Source organism: Helianthus annuus, chromosome 5 (assembly GCF_002127325.2).
Source record: "Helianthus annuus cultivar XRQ/B chromosome 5, HanXRQr2.0-SUNRISE, whole genome shotgun sequence".
Lineage (NCBI taxonomy): Eukaryota > Viridiplantae > Streptophyta > Magnoliopsida > Asterales > Asteraceae > Helianthus > Helianthus annuus.
The window spans coordinates 38916682-38931794 of NC_035437.2; the positions used below are offsets into that span (position 1 = coordinate 38916682).

At 34.0% G+C, this 15113-nt stretch overlaps 3 protein-coding genes across 4 annotated transcripts; 1 reads left to right on the forward strand and 2 right to left on the reverse strand.

The window, feature by feature from the left end:
• Positions 1 to 2116: 2116 nt before the first annotated feature.
• Positions 2117 to 3173, reverse strand: LOC110940599 (vesicle-associated protein 4-2-like). The gene is made up of 3 exons (XM_022182150.1): positions 2880 to 3173; positions 2637 to 2697; positions 2117 to 2452 (listed from the first exon to the last, which is right to left on the reverse strand). Exons 1-3 carry the CDS (start codon positions 2946 to 2948, stop codon positions 2313 to 2315), a joined length of 270 nt encoding a protein of 89 aa, XP_022037842.1. The 5' UTR covers positions 2949 to 3173; the 3' UTR covers positions 2117 to 2312.
• A 4692-nt stretch (positions 3174 to 7865) lies between these two features.
• Positions 7866 to 10648, forward strand: LOC110940596 (serine carboxypeptidase II-2). The gene is made up of 9 exons (XM_022182147.2): positions 7866 to 8221; positions 8317 to 8424; positions 8506 to 8601; positions 8822 to 8914; positions 9132 to 9478; positions 9569 to 9702; positions 9838 to 9933; positions 10020 to 10125; positions 10203 to 10648. The coding sequence occupies exons 1-9, from the start codon at positions 7960 to 7962 to the stop codon at positions 10398 to 10400; spliced, it is 1440 nt and encodes a 479-aa protein (XP_022037839.1). The 5' UTR covers positions 7866 to 7959; the 3' UTR covers positions 10401 to 10648.
• Positions 10649 to 11550: 902 nt separating this feature from the next.
• Positions 11551 to 14244, reverse strand: LOC110940595 (UPF0415 protein C7orf25 homolog). Of its 2 annotated transcripts, none has more exons than XM_022182145.2 (2): positions 14122 to 14244; positions 11551 to 13159 (listed from the first exon to the last, which is right to left on the reverse strand). In XM_022182145.2, the coding sequence occupies exon 2, from the start codon at positions 13070 to 13072 to the stop codon at positions 11726 to 11728; it is 1347 nt and encodes a 448-aa protein (XP_022037837.1). In that variant the 5' UTR covers positions 13073 to 13159; positions 14122 to 14244; the 3' UTR covers positions 11551 to 11725. The 2 variants fall into 2 exon arrangements, with proteins under 2 accessions (XP_022037837.1, XP_022037838.1); XM_022182146.2 differs by having other exon boundaries at positions 11551 to 13206.
• Between the last annotated feature and the right edge of the window lie 869 nt (positions 14245 to 15113).

Here is a 15113-nt window from a genome sequence, read left to right on the forward strand (position 1 = left end):
ATCAAATTATACATACAAACAATGATCATGACAATGGGTAGTTTTGGCATAAAAAAAGCTTTCTATCAGAGGAAGAGGAAGTATGACCAAGTCAAATGCATAAATGCCTTCCACATGATTTGTTCATTTACATCTACTTTTTTTATTATAAATTCACAGCATTTTACCTCAAGAATCACTATTTTTCTTAACCTTCTTCTCTTGTCTGCATCAACATGAGTAGATATCCAAACTTTATAACAGGAAAGAGTTATAAAATTTCTTAACCGACCTTGATTGACCACAATAAATTCTCTGTTTCTAAGTATCTCATGTGTTTCTTTGCTCATCGATCGCACTTCGTAACCGACCAATAAAGGCGTCTAAAATGTCATCAGTCTCCACTAGTACAAAAAAAGCGCCTTAGACGCGGTTATTTTGATTTTAAGACGGGGTTTTGGACCACGTCTTTGGGGTGTGGATTGAGTCTATGAATCCTGACTTATAGACTTATTGATTTATTAACTTTTTCAAAAAGCTAATAAATCAATAAGTTATTTCAACCGCGTCTAAAACAACGAAACCCCATCTTAGAACTCTTTAATATTTTGGAAAAAATATTTTTAGAAACCGCGTTTTATAATCAAATAGATAAAAAAAATACAGTTTTGAGCCAAATCCGAACTTGTCCAAATCAGCCCAATTCAATTCAGAATTTTACATTATAAACAGGTCAAATTACAATTCTATACTAAATCCAAAAAACTATATTAACTTCCATAAATAAACTAGAGTAAATTACAAGTTTTGTCCTTTATGTTTGTCTCAAATTTCAGACGTTGTCCTTTACCTTTAAAATTGATGAGTTTTGTCCTTTATGTTTGGAAATGTTGCACGTTATGTCCTTTATGGCAAACTCAGTTATATTTTTCAGTTAAATGAAGTCATGTGCAGGGCACATGAGGGTAGAAATGTAATTTTACATGCCACTTGTCTTTCCCCTTTATTTAAAACCTAGTTACACTTTTTGCAAATTAGGGTTCATATCACTTTTCAAATTAGGGCTACTGTGTATACAACTGATCAAAAGTTTTGAGAGAGAGAGAGAAGAGAGGGGGAGAGACTTTCCCCATGACCACCGACACAGCTCCGCCACGAGCCACTGTCATCGTCGACAAGTTCCGATTGTCACCCTCACAGCTCTGCCACAGCTCCCCACCACCACCGCCACAGCTCCGCGACAGCTCCACCTCCACTTCCACTTCCACCGCCATCATCACCGTCGACAAGTTCTGATCATCACCGTCGTAGCTCCGCCACAGCTCCCCACCACCACCGCAACAGCACCACCTCCACTTCCACTTCCACCGCCATCATCACCGTCGACAAGTTCCGATCTCCGATCAGATCTCCTCTTTCTGGTACCGTCAATGTCGCGCCGTTGGCCAAATCTCGTTCGATAGATACATGGAGTATAAGTATGTATTATTCAATTTTGTTGCTAATTGTGTGATTTAGTTTAGTTTTGATAAGTTTTTGTGAATTGTTGACTGATTTTGACTTTTGAGATGTTTGATTATGATCTAATTTGATAACTAATTGTCTGTTCAGATGATTGGGTATTTTTTGTTTCATTACTTTTGAGATTTTGGGTATGTTTTGTTTGTTCAGATGATTTCGTAGAGGTGGATAGTTTGGAGATTTGGGAATAGTTTGTAGCTCTTTATTTTTTGTTTGTTCAGGCAATGGTGGAGATAGTGGGTGATCGGCGGCAGGTGAGGGTGGGAGGTGTTGGTGGTCGGCGGCAAGTGAGGGTGGGAGGTGGTGGCGGCAGGTGGTTGGAAAGAGATAGAGTGTAGGGGTGTATGTTGAGAAATTGCAGTAGAATGTTTTATTAGTTTTTTAAAAACCATTTATAAATTAGGATGTGAAAAGACAATGCTACCCTCATGTGCCCTGCACATGACTTCATTTAACTGAAAAAATATAACTGGGTTTGCCATAAAGGACATAACGTGCAACATTTCCAAACATAAAGGACAAAACTCATCAATTTTAAAGGTAAAGGACAGCGCCTGAAATTTGGGACAAACATAAAGGACAAAACTTGTAATTTACTCAATAAACTATATACATATCTAAAATCTATATATAAAACTAAACTATATTATCAAGAACCAATTGGGCTTGGATGTGCCACATCTAGGAAAACAACTTGCACTATCTGTTCCACAGCTACTAGATCTATCAGCTCATCAAACTTGATTAAAACACAAAATTTTATATAGCATCCATGAAACTAGGTCCATAGCAGCTACATACATAGTATGTGTCTAAGAAAAGGGTGTGTGACTTACTAGCTCGGGTACGTCGATGACTCCTTTCACTTTCAGACTCATGATCTTAAATTTCACTTTTTTCTTCTGTTTTGTTGGTTTTTCATTGTTATATGGAGGTTCCACAAACTGGAAAACTGTCATCATAAAACTGGAACGTGTAAGTTACAAATTGAGAAACAGAGTCCACATTCATAAGAACTGAATTTGCAAGAAAGATTAGACTTCTTAATCAACATAAACGTTGTAAGAAAGTATAATTCTCATAACAATAAGAACATGCATGCCAAATGTTGTTACCAGTTGCCATAATACTCTCACCTGGAGTCAAAATAGCACCCGGAGGACCCGTGAAACAACTTCTAGGTGCGGTTGTTTGAAACTAGTGCAACACGAGAAACAGTGTATATCATAATTAATGACAATTAAACCTATTAATAGAGCAGATCTAGGCAAGTAAAAAATTGCGACTTTTAATCACTAATGGTGTACGTGTGCAATCGATATGTCGTACGGATAAAAGGTTCAATAGTATGCGGGTTTATACAAGCTTTATAGTCATACCTTGAAAGCTACATGAAACTTGTTCATGTTCTTTATCTTGATAGCACTTTGGACTTGCTTACGGTTCATCTACAAAGTTCAAGAAACAGATACATCACTGAACTTGTTTGTATATGTGCGCCAAAAAGAACCTACAATAACCATTCTTAGTATAGAAATAAGATGTAATTAACATGTTTATGTTCGGTTTCAATGTTAGTATTAAGGTAAATGCAAACAAAATTCAGCCTTAAATTGCAATTTGCTATCTTCATGTACGTATTAAAGTTCTTTGTTGGTCATGAACTAAGGCCTGGAATGGCATTCCCTCGTAACCATAAATGTACATTTTATAAAGCGTAATTTGAGACATATATATTACATTCTTTATTCAACATTCCAGCGATGAGAAACAGAGATTTTGTGCTCATGGAGTCATTCTTATCTCATGGAGTCATTCTTATCGACAACGAAAACAGAAATGGCAAAGCAGCATAAAACAAGTACCACTAATATCATAGAAAAATGACAAATAAGTGGAAGTTTAAATGTTAAATAGTTGTTTCCGTCCAAAAGCATCATAGTACAAATTACAAAGATATGTTATCAAAGTCTTTAATCAGTATAACTGAAATAAAGTAATTGATCGGAATGGGATCAAATACAAACACTTATGTTTGTAAGAACTAACACATAATTGACAAGTGTCCCTCAATAAAAATTTAGTTTAGGGGTAATTTAGACCTTTTCACCATATTTATTTATAACTAATTAAAAATAATTATTAAAACATCCTTAAATCCATGCAAGTTTAATTCAAATCAAAGTTTGAATTTTTTAACATATCCATGATCTAGTAACTCTCCATGATCGAACCAACCTGTAGGAACCACCACAAAAAATATAATCAGCACAACACTATATAATTAGCATAGCATCCTTAATCGTTCTACATTATCAGCACATCGTCCTCAATCGTTCTCCATTATCAGCACATCAGATGTGCCGATTATATCTACTTTTGGTGTTTGTTTGTATTATATTGTAATTAACACATAATCAGCACATTGTCAGCACAATTATAAAATAACTTTTGGTAATTTTTTTAAAAGTTACTTTTATAAATAAAAAAAAGGTATAGCAATATGGTACTCATATTAAAGATAAAAAATACTTGATTTTATGGTATATATTTTTTTTAAAAAATAATGAAGTATATCAAAGTTATTTTAGTTTAAAAAACCTTGGTGGAATTTGTATTTAATTGAAAATGGTCAAATGACTAGCAATTTTACGAAATTACCACTAACTTGTTAGTACTAATTTTTAATTATAAGAGTTTTATTTATAATCAACCCCAACCCTTGATTTAAACTATCAATGGTTCAGATCTGTTCTTACGATTCTTACAGCTAGCACTCTTTGTACACGATCTCAACCCATCTGCGTCTTATCAACTGTCATTAACATCTTCTAAAGAAAATTCGATCTTATGATAATTATTATTATTATTATACATATTAAACTAAAGTCTTCATGAATAGTAATATAATATTTAAATATTATTGCAGTTTTTAAATCTTTAATAATTTCTTTTTATAATGTCATATATAATAGGTTTATTGTCATATTATGTATAAGATTATACATATTATACTAAAGTCTTCATGAATAGTAATATAATATTTAAATATTATTGCAGTTTTTAAATCTTTAATAATTTCTTTTTATAATGTCATATATAATAGGTTTATTGTCATATTATGTATAAGATTATGTATAAGAGCTTTATAATATTATGATTATATGTGCTAACTTGAGTGGATATGATAATATCTTATAGTGTTTATTTACATTTTATTATTATTATTATTATTATTATTACATATTACATATTAAACTAAAGTCTTCATGAATAGTAATATAATATTTAAATATTATTACAGTTTTTAAATCTTTAATATTTTCTTTTTATAATGTCATATATAATAGGTTTATTGTCATATTATGTATAAGATTATGTGTAAGAGCTTTATAATATTATGATTATATGTGCTAACTTGAGTGGATATGATAATATCTTATAGTGTTTATTTACATTTTATTATTATAATTAATCTTCAATATATTTTGTTTCTTTTAGAATTTTTAAACACACGATGTTTTATAAATTAAGGTCGTTTACTATTTTTCATTACCCTAATAATATTGTGTAATGTTTTATAAAACTCAGAATATACTGTTGTGACATGTTTATTTTATCTATATTTCGAGAAAAGCTTTGTTCAAAATTGAACGAGTCAATTATAATTGTTTTTTTCTTTACTATGATAAACTGAATCAATATTGTTCGAACAAATCTGGTAGCGGTATAGAGTGTCTTTTTTATATCATAAGTTATAGCGAGTGTCGGTGATGAACAAAACTGATACGTCCGACCATCGATACCCTGTCGGTTTCAACCGAATATCGGTACCGGTATTTGTACTTTTGAGACCTTTATCAATATTCTTATGGTTTTTTTCTATGTAAAACATGTGTCGATATCCTTTTAGGCATATCGGGACTTTATTTTTTGGGATTTATCTTACGATCTCCATACAAAGTGCCGATTACTGTAATGATACCTTATTGAATCGAACTGATACCAACCGACCTCCCGCCGCAAAGCGCGGGGGAGTAACTTTTTTATATTATAAGCTATAGCGAGTGTCGCTGATGAACAAAACTTATACTGTTCGAACATCGGTACCATGTTGCTTTCAACCGAACATCGGTACTGGTATTTGTATTTTTGAGACCTTTATCAATATTCTTTTGGTTTTTGATTGATGTAAAACATGTGTTGATATCCTTTATGCGTATCATGACTTTATTTTTTGGGTTTATCTTTCGATCGCCATATAAAGGGTTGATTACTATACCGATACCTTAGTAAATCGAACCGATACCAACCAACTTCCCCACTGCAACGCGCGAAGAAAGTCCACTTGTTTATATGATATATAACACATGCTCCACGAGTGGGCCATGTCTTAGCAGATTACTAAAGTCAGGTTGGGATGTTGGGCCTACCATGTGGATTGCCAAGGTCAAATGGAACTGGCTCACTAAATTGTATTGTAATTGGGCTGGGTTAACGATCGGTAGAAGTCCAAATACGATAAAAGAATAAATGGTGGTCAAACCTTCAAAGTCGGTCAACGGAAATTCATAAAACTTGGATCTTTTTCGTTTGGAATTAATTTCATCTTTCAACATTTTTGCACTTCAAGTCCCTCAATTTAATTACATATATTATTCCATATACGGCAGTTTTGGTCCCTCCATCCTTATATAATACTTTTTGAGTTTCTCATTTATTATCGCTTGCGCTCGTTTTTAATTCATTTTCATAACGGGACCTGTAATAATACAAAATAATAAAATATAAATAAAACTAATAAAGCAACTCTAATTTAATTATTAAAATATACAAAATATTGTATGTTTTACAACACATTAAACCCTAAAAGCAAAATCAACTCCATTCAAATCACAATAACAGTTAAGAACAATGTTTAGGGTTATAAATTAGTAGTTCCTGTTGAAGGGTTTCGATATGGCTATGGGGTTGTAGTAGGAGATGACGGCGGTGGTCGTTACTAAAAACAAAGGTGATCGATAAATAGGGTTCCAGTATAATGAGTTCCGACTTCCGATAACGAGAAGGATAATGGTGGTGGTGATCGACTCCGGTGACAACGAATAGGGTACAGAGGTGGTTCGCTGGTAACAGAGAGAAAGAGGTTTGTGTGTGTGAGTGAATGTAGGTTGTAAGTTCTTTATACACAAAACAGTTGTACCTAAATGTAAAATGGGTAATAATCCCAACTCTAAAAATTCCCTCCAAGAATCCCAACTTGTAAGAATTTGGCCCCCCATCGATCATTTTCAAACCGTATGTGCACTTAATTCAATTAAGGAGGTTGCAAGTGCACTTGAATCTATCGAGGATGCAAAATTCTTATATTTTATAAAAGGATCAATGGGGGTCAAATTCTTACAATTTGGATCGTTGGGGGAAATTTTTAAAGTTAGGATTATTATCGGCCAAAAAGTGAAACTTATAATTATTAAAATGCAATAACCCGTTTGGCTAAGCTTATTTTAGTGACTTATTTACTTATTTACTTTTTGAAAAGTTAAAAGGTGTTTGAGTTAGCTTATTATGTAAGAGGAATAAGTAAATAAGTTATTCCATTATGACTTATTTGCTTTTTAAATAAGCAAATAAGTAAATAAGTCATTCCAATAAGCTTAGCCAAACAGCCCCTAAAACGACTGAAATACTCTTGTACTTAAGTGACTTATTAGTGGAGTTAGGATTTGGACGCAAATAGTTACAAATTAAAAAATCAAGTAAGCAGATAGTTTAAAATTTTGATTTTAAACTTAAATAGTCAAAACCAACAAAGTTCACAGACTAAAAATAAAGAGTTAAATGTAATTTTAATTCCTATGGTGTAGATCATTTTACCATTTTAGTTCAAATGTTTCATTTTCGTCTGTGGGTCACAAAAGGTGTCACACCGTTGCCATTTTAGTTCACTAGGTTAACTTCATCTATTTTTTCTGTTAATGAGAATGGCAATTTGGTCATTTTATATGTAATTATGTTAACTAGAAGGGCAATCCGGCCATATAAAATGACCGAATTGCCCTTTTCGTTAGCAGAAAAATGGATGAAGTTAACCAGATGGACTAAAATAGTAACGGTAAAACTTTTTTGGACCCACAAACGAAAAATAAAACTTTTGGATTAAACCGACAAAATGACCAAACTATAGGGACTAAAATGACATTTAACTCAAAAATAAATTTGTGTGCATGGATAACACCGTTCCGTAACGGAAAGTAGTTAAATGTTTAACGTCCAAACAACCCAAACAGAAAAAGGCATGGTCCCACAACTCAAACCTCCAACATCATCGTCCACTACCATTATTAGCCTTCAATATTCACAATATTTAATCTTCAAGATTTAATATTTATACCCCCACTTCTATGCTTACTCTCCACTCTATCTTCATCATCACTTTCAACAGAACCCTAAATCAAAATGTCATTTTGGAATTGGGGGTTTCTTCTTTTCATCTTATTTTCACTTAATTCCAGCTTAACTTTATCCGATTCAGACCCGATTACTCAACAACAGTTGGATCAAGTTTCAAGCTTGCCTGGTCAAAGTTTCAACCTTGACTTTTCCCATTATGCTGGATATGTAACTGTTAATGAAGAATCTGGAAGAGCTTTGTTTTATTGGCTCACTCAGGCTACTGAGGATCCTGCTTCAAAGCCTCTTGTTCTTTGGCTCAATGGAGGTTTATTTTTTTATTAAATTCATGTTTTTTTTTTTTATTATATGATGATGTTAAGGTTTTAAGTTTGGAATAATTAAGGTGGTTTGTTTGTTTAGGGCCTGGTTGTTCATCAATTGCATTTGGAATGGCTGAAGAAGTGGGCCCATTTCATGTTAATAAAGATGGAAAGTCTGTTTACTTGAACCCATATTCTTGGAACACTGGTAAGATTTTATTTTTATTGTGTAAATTTTATGGTTTTAATTAAATTAATTTGGTTTAACTGGTTGTTAACTGTATTGCAGTGGCAAATTTATTGTTTCTTGATTCCCCTGTTGGAGTTGGCTATTCTTACTCGAATACATCTGAAGATATTCGAAGCAATGGCGATAAAAGAACCGGTATAACTTCAGTTTAATATATGCATACAAAGGTTAAGTAAAGAAATATTAAAACGATATTTTGAGATGAGATATATTTACAAAAATTCGAGAGAGAATATGAAGTTCTTATAGAATCGTGACATGTGGCGCAACTACTTACTTATTTATTAGGTATTGATGCGTGTATCATTATGATGATGCTTATGTACTTTACTTGATTTATGCTATTGGGTCACAGCTGAGGATGCACTTCAATTTCTATTGAATTGGCTTGAACGGTTTCCTGAGTACAAAGGAAGGGATTTCTACTTGACAGGCGAGAGCTATGCAGGTACATGAGTGTAACCGAATGTTGTTCCTTTTATCGTATACTACGTGGCCCGTTAAGTAGTTAGCTAAAGCCGTTATAGATGAATTTTGCTCTATCTAATTAGTAGTTTGGTCACGCCTCGCTGCGCCCGTGCGCCTGGCTCGCTTTTGACAACATAGTATAGGTCGACGATTGTGATTTATGGTAATTTGATTAGTTTTTTTTTTTTTTTTTTCAGGGCATTATGTTCCTCAATTAAGCCAAGCCATTGTGAGATACAACAAAGCAAACACAGGAAGTCCCATAAATATCAAGGGTTACATGGTGGGGAATGCGTTAACGGATGATTATAGTGATCATGTTGGACTTTTCCAATTTATGTGGGCCGCTGGTCTGATTTCTGACCAAACTTACAAGAAAGCAAACGAATTATGTGACAAGGAATCGTTTATTCACCCCTCGCCTGAGTGTGAACGGATAACCGATATTGCTTATGATGAAATGGGTGATATTGATGCTTATAGCATCTTTACTCCTACTTGCACTGGCAACGGTGTCACAAAGCGGCTTCGGAGAAAATGGCATGTGGGTATTCTTTTTTTTTTAATTTACCGCACAATAAAGGTTAAATTCCTAAATATGGGTTTATATTGGCTACGTGTTTCCGTATGACAGAGGGTAGGGCATATTGGGCAGAGTTATGATCCTTGCACCGAACAACACTCCATAGCTTACTTCAATTTACCGGAGGTTCAAAACGCGCTTCATGCTTATCATTTTAACTCATCAAAAACCTGGGTAACCTGCAGGTACAATTGTATTTTAAAATATATTATACCAATTAACCGTCACATGATATTCCAAATATTGCAAACTATGGTCATATTTAATTTGGAAATTTAATATTTTTGTTTTGTGATAGTTAACTTAATTCTGTTGTGTAGCGGTGTTGTGGGGATGTACTGGCAAGATTCTCCTATATCCGTGCTCGATGTCTATCAAGAACTTATAAGTTCAGGACTTCGTATTTGGATGTTCAGGTTCTTGTTAATTCTTATTTAGTAATTTTTAGACGACAATGCCACCATTTTGTTCTTAATTTTAGTTTATTTTTGTGTTGCTATAGTGGTGATACGGATGCAGTGATTCCTACCGCTTCTACACGTTATAGCATAGACGCTCTCAACCTTACGACAATCAGCCCATGGCGTGCCTGGTATGAAGATGGCCAGGTAGCTCCATCCATCCTCAAGATATACATATACATATACATATATAATTACATATGCATATTCTTTCTTTGAAATAGGTGGGAGGATGGACACAAAAGTATGAAGGGTTGACGTTTGTAACAGTCAGAGGAGCGGGGCATGAGGTTCCTTTGCATAAGCCGAAGCAAGCGCTCAGCATCCTCAAGTCTTTCTTAGCAGGAACTTCAATGGCACCGTTTGAGCAAGTGATCGAGTCTAAAATCGACTCTGCTTCACAACAAGTCAACAGCTTCTAATGGTATAGGCATGGTGGTCTTAGACTTCTCTTGATACGAGTAGTAAACATGAATAACTGCCTTTTGGTTTTGGAAGATTATTTCGTGTCGATTTTGGGCAAAACTGAATGTTCAAATTCATATGAATGATTTGCTAGAAATTTGATATTGTGATGGCTTTTCATCTAGATGTAAGCTTAACATACATTACCAGCAAGGCCAAATCATACATGATCCCTGAAGATCAATGTTTTTAGCTTGTTAAATAACTAATTTATCTATGTTTACTATAGTGTTTGCTATCTTAACTAAATAATGTATACAAAATAAAAGACATAAACTATTACTTTTTTATTCTAATAATAATATATGAGTTATGCGAGATTGCAAGTACAAAGATTAGATATGTGAATTATATTGGCGTTGCAATTTATAGATGAAAATGTATTTTTTTAGGATGCATCATAAGATATTTGAAACTAATTCGCATAATATATTTTTTTTATTATTATTGTGTATAAATATGAGGGGAGCCTAAAAAAATCTCCATCATTTTCAAAGGATTAATGCATAACATGAGTATGGGAATGAATTCAATTGTGTGATAGCATTGATGTATTAATTCTTTTTTTTGTAGCATTTATTATGTATGGCATTTGAATGATGCATATTCTGAAGAAAAAAACATATGTAGATTTAATATTCAAGGTTTTTGTGTTATATTTATTATATATATAGAGATGAAAAATAATTTTCCTTATTAGACCATGTGTAGTGTAAGAGAGAAAACCGTTGGACGTTTTGCGCCATGTGACGGTCCAGTCAGCATGTGGGCATTGTGGGGCATTATGTTAAAAGGGGTGTAGTGGGGCTTGAAATCTTGTGGGGCATTATATTCCAATAGAATTAAATAAAAAATAAAATAAAAACCATAAAAAATGCAATTGGTCAAAGATAAAGTTCAAGACGTTAAAAAAAGCTTGCTTCACCCATTTTTTTCAAAACAAATGCCCCAGGGCGGTTACCGAGCGTTTTTAGGGGAAAAAAGGCCAAAAACAACCCACTCCAATGGTCTTATAAATGAATAAAAGTTATACAACACCATAAAATCAAGTATCTAACGACCAACTATATGAAACTGCTCTGACATTACCATACAAATATAACACACTAAAAAAAAACTAATTTCGTGATTATAAAAGATGATAATAAATTACTAAAATCATTATTACATATTACAATATTAACCAACTTGAAAACTTCAAGAAATGAATTAACTGTAGTTCTTTACCACCCATCTGTTGAATTTTCATGATTAACAATACAATTTTAAATGAAGAACTAGCTTAATCGCCAGTCAGAGCCCGCGGTCTATGCTCGAAAGTAAACAAGGACATACCCGTCTGTAAAACAGCCCTCACAAAGCCCATGTTAGCAGTTAACGTTGGCGCGTGCCAATAATCCCCAGTCCCAAACACAATCTTGTTTTTCAAACCCAGTTTTCTAGTAGTCGGAAGGCTCATCATGCGCCCCGAAGGACAATCCGGAACAACCACCACCACCGTCAGCAACTGTTCCGCCTTTAGTTTCTCATTAACCCCTCCACACATTTTAACCAACTCCTTAAACTCAGAACAAACACTTTCACACATAACACACTTTCTCCCCTTTATAATCTTACTAATATCCGTATGTATCGGTTTCTCAATTTCAGACAGCACTTGGTTGATTACAAATTTGGTGTTCCCTTTAAATCGCGTTTGCAGTTCATCATCAGGTGTATCCAAAAGCTTTTGTGTACCACCATTGCTAATTCCCGACACAATGGCAATCAAAGCGGTTGTATCAAAGTTGATCATGTCACCGTCTGTTTTTCCATCGTTGGATAAAATCATTTGCGAAATAAGATCACCGAAAGATCCGCCGAAACCAGTGTTACTAGGTTTTATAACTGGGAGGAGATTTTTCGAAACGTTTTGACGAGAACTAACGTTAATTTCGAGTACGGATGCTTGTTGATACGATCTAGCAAGAACATCTATCCATTCACCTTCTAACTCTTTCGAGAAACTAACGTCAAAATTCGAAAACTTTGACTTAAGGTCGATTGCTCCAAATTCGGTATGGAACTTCTCTAGTGTGAACCTATCAAGCCCGTTTGAGAAGAAAAATATAATGGAAACGGGTTTTAACGCTATAGAGTTGTGAGCAACTTCAAGAAGAAATTGTACTCTATCCCGTAAACCTTTATTTTTAGGAGATTCTTGTTGCGCGTTCCAAGATATGTACTTCGGGTTCCTATCGGATACAATAAACCAAACCGGGTTCCCTTCGAAAGTACAAACTATATCAACGTGTGCGCCTTTTGAGGTAGTATTGTGAACCCCGATCATCTTGCAGACACGGGACACTCCTGATATGTTTGGTTGCTGAAGGATGTGGACCACGGCCTCAATATGGCCGACGTTGACACAAACGGACGCTTCAGATTTTGTTGCGAAATCAGTTGATGATGAAAGGCGAGACAGAAAAGCGAGCTCTGATTGGACCAATCTGTTGAGTGTACGCTTGCAGGATAGACTCAAGTGCGGTAAAGTTTCTATTGTATCCATAACACCTTCACATCTCTTTTGAGCTTCTTTAATCGTCGTTCCTAAAGTAACCATATTGTCACGCTCCTGATATACATCCATCTGTTTGTCTCTATCTCAGTAGAATCTTTTTGAAGGAATTTCTTTTGAAAAGATCGATAAGTTTTCAAGCTGTTTGCTTCTTCCAAACTAGAAGCCGGTGAAAAGGATTTCGAGTCAGCACATTGTTACAGTAACTAATTTTCCCACATATTAAATTTGAGTTAGGTCACAGCCCAAATTCATGGCGGTTATAAAACGAAGATGATCAATACGTGTGAACGAACGATCGGGTTTACAAGGACACTCACACATCTATATAGTTAATATCCCGATATATCAATCGATATATCAGTGATATATCGGTTATCGGTCCCCTGCCGAGATAGTGGTACAAAATATTGGTCAGAATATCGGTACCGATAATATCAGCGATACTGTCCGATATTTGACCGATATAGGACCGATATTTGATCGATAAATCACCGATTTTCCCGATATCAGTACCATTCTTCTTATTTCTACCGTTCATTTTTCTTCTTATTGCTGCTATTAGTGTTTTAAGTCTTAATTGTTAGTTGTTACCGTTAAATGTTAGTGTTTTAAGTCTTAGTCAGTTCTTATTTGTTAGATTGTTAGTGTTAAATTGCCATATATATAAATTTAGCATGATATTAAAATTACCGATATCCCAAAGTGATAACCGGTATCTCAAATATCGGACCTTGATCGATAGCCGATATTTTACCGCATTAACTACTTAGTTACACATACGAAATTACGATAACATGAAACATAGAAAACAATTTTGGCAATCAATGAACCTTGCTTGATGTTTTCACAAACTAAAATCAAAATTAATAAGCACTAAAATGAAGATAATCACTGCTTGTGAACTAAATCATATGTCATAGACATAAAAAGCCATAAAAGTGGCGGCAACAATAATAAGGTACATATGATTGGTTGTTATGATCTGTAAATTCAAGTAACATTTAAACTTTGGTAGAGTGATTGTGGAATTCGTATGAAAAATGGAAACATAAGTATGAGAAAATGATGGGGCGTAATAAAGATATAATTAGGGTTTAGATGGAGAAATTAGAACTAACCGGAGGTTAATTTGGCGTCGCTGTTATAGATTGTGCCTGCAACAAAACAATATGGAAACCCTAATTAGGAATTTCATCGTCTTGGAGTGAGCCGTGGGGGAAGTGTCATTACTGGGCACGTGGTTCTGGATGGTTTTTAAATTTATAGAGTAAACTATCAAAATGGTTTAAGATTTTTCGACACTTTTGTCACTTTAGTTCAAAACTCATATTTTCTGAATCTGGGTAACTATGGTTTCAGTTTTATTGTTATTTTCATCCAAAACAAAATCTAGTCAAATTTTTTCAGTTAACATCCCAATTTTACAATTAAAATCTGGTCAGATTTTTTTAAATTGTTATAATAAAATGTTAAAAAAACCATTTTGCCCTTCATTAGAAAGAATGAAAAAGACAAAAAGTCGGATGTTAACTGAAAAAATCTGACTAGGTTTTGATTTTGAATGAAAATGACAACAAAATTGAAACCACAGGGACTCAGATTCAAAAGGTTTGAATTTTGGATTAAAATGGCAAAAGTGACCAAACCTAATGGATCATTTTAGCAGTTTACTCAATTTTATGTTAACATAAAAGGTTTATAATTTTGAGGAAAAATGATAATTAATAGTTAATTTGACCTAATTTATGTTTTTGTAAATCTATGGGTTACAACTTTTTTTTTAAATGGTGAACTTCATGTATAAGGTTATCATACTCTCCAAATCGAAGAGTCCAGTATTCCCCCACTCTGGCCAAACTATGTTGTCGGGCCTACGTTGGCTTCAAAGTTTTGCTTTTTTGGACGTTCCCCGGCCCCAAAACCCAAGAAAACCGAAACACTTACCTTTTGGGCCGAAATTTATAAACAAAATCTAGAATGAGCCTAATGGTCTGATTTAACCTAAATAATAAGGGGTGAGTAATGACGACATCACATAATCACTGCAAGATTAATATCTGAATGAACAAATTATACCAAGAGTAACACAGAAAAGATTATTAAAACAAGT

Coding starts and splice junctions, on each gene's coding strand:
- LOC110940599 (XM_022182150.1), bottom strand. CDS start 2,948: ATGAACCGTAAGCAAGTCCAAAGTGCTATCAAGATAAAGAACATGAAC. Junction 2,698..2,879: donor AGTTTCATGTAGCTTTCAAG/GTATGACTATAA, acceptor GTGTTGCACTAG/TTTCAAACAACCGCACCTAG. Junction 2,453..2,636: donor GGGTGCTATTTTGACTCCAG/GTGAGAGTATTA, acceptor TTATGATGACAG/TTTTCCAGTTTGTGGAACCT.
- LOC110940596 (XM_022182147.2), top strand. CDS start 7,960: ATGTCATTTTGGAATTGGGGGTTTCTTCTTTTCATCTTATTTTCACTT. Junction 9,703..9,837: donor AAAACCTGGGTAACCTGCAG/GTACAATTGTAT, acceptor TCTGTTGTGTAG/CGGTGTTGTGGGGATGTACT. Junction 10,126..10,202: donor CCTGGTATGAAGATGGCCAG/GTAGCTCCATCC, acceptor TCTTTGAAATAG/GTGGGAGGATGGACACAAAA.
- LOC110940595 (XM_022182145.2), bottom strand. CDS start 13,072: ATGGATGTATATCAGGAGCGTGACAATATGGTTACTTTAGGAACGACG.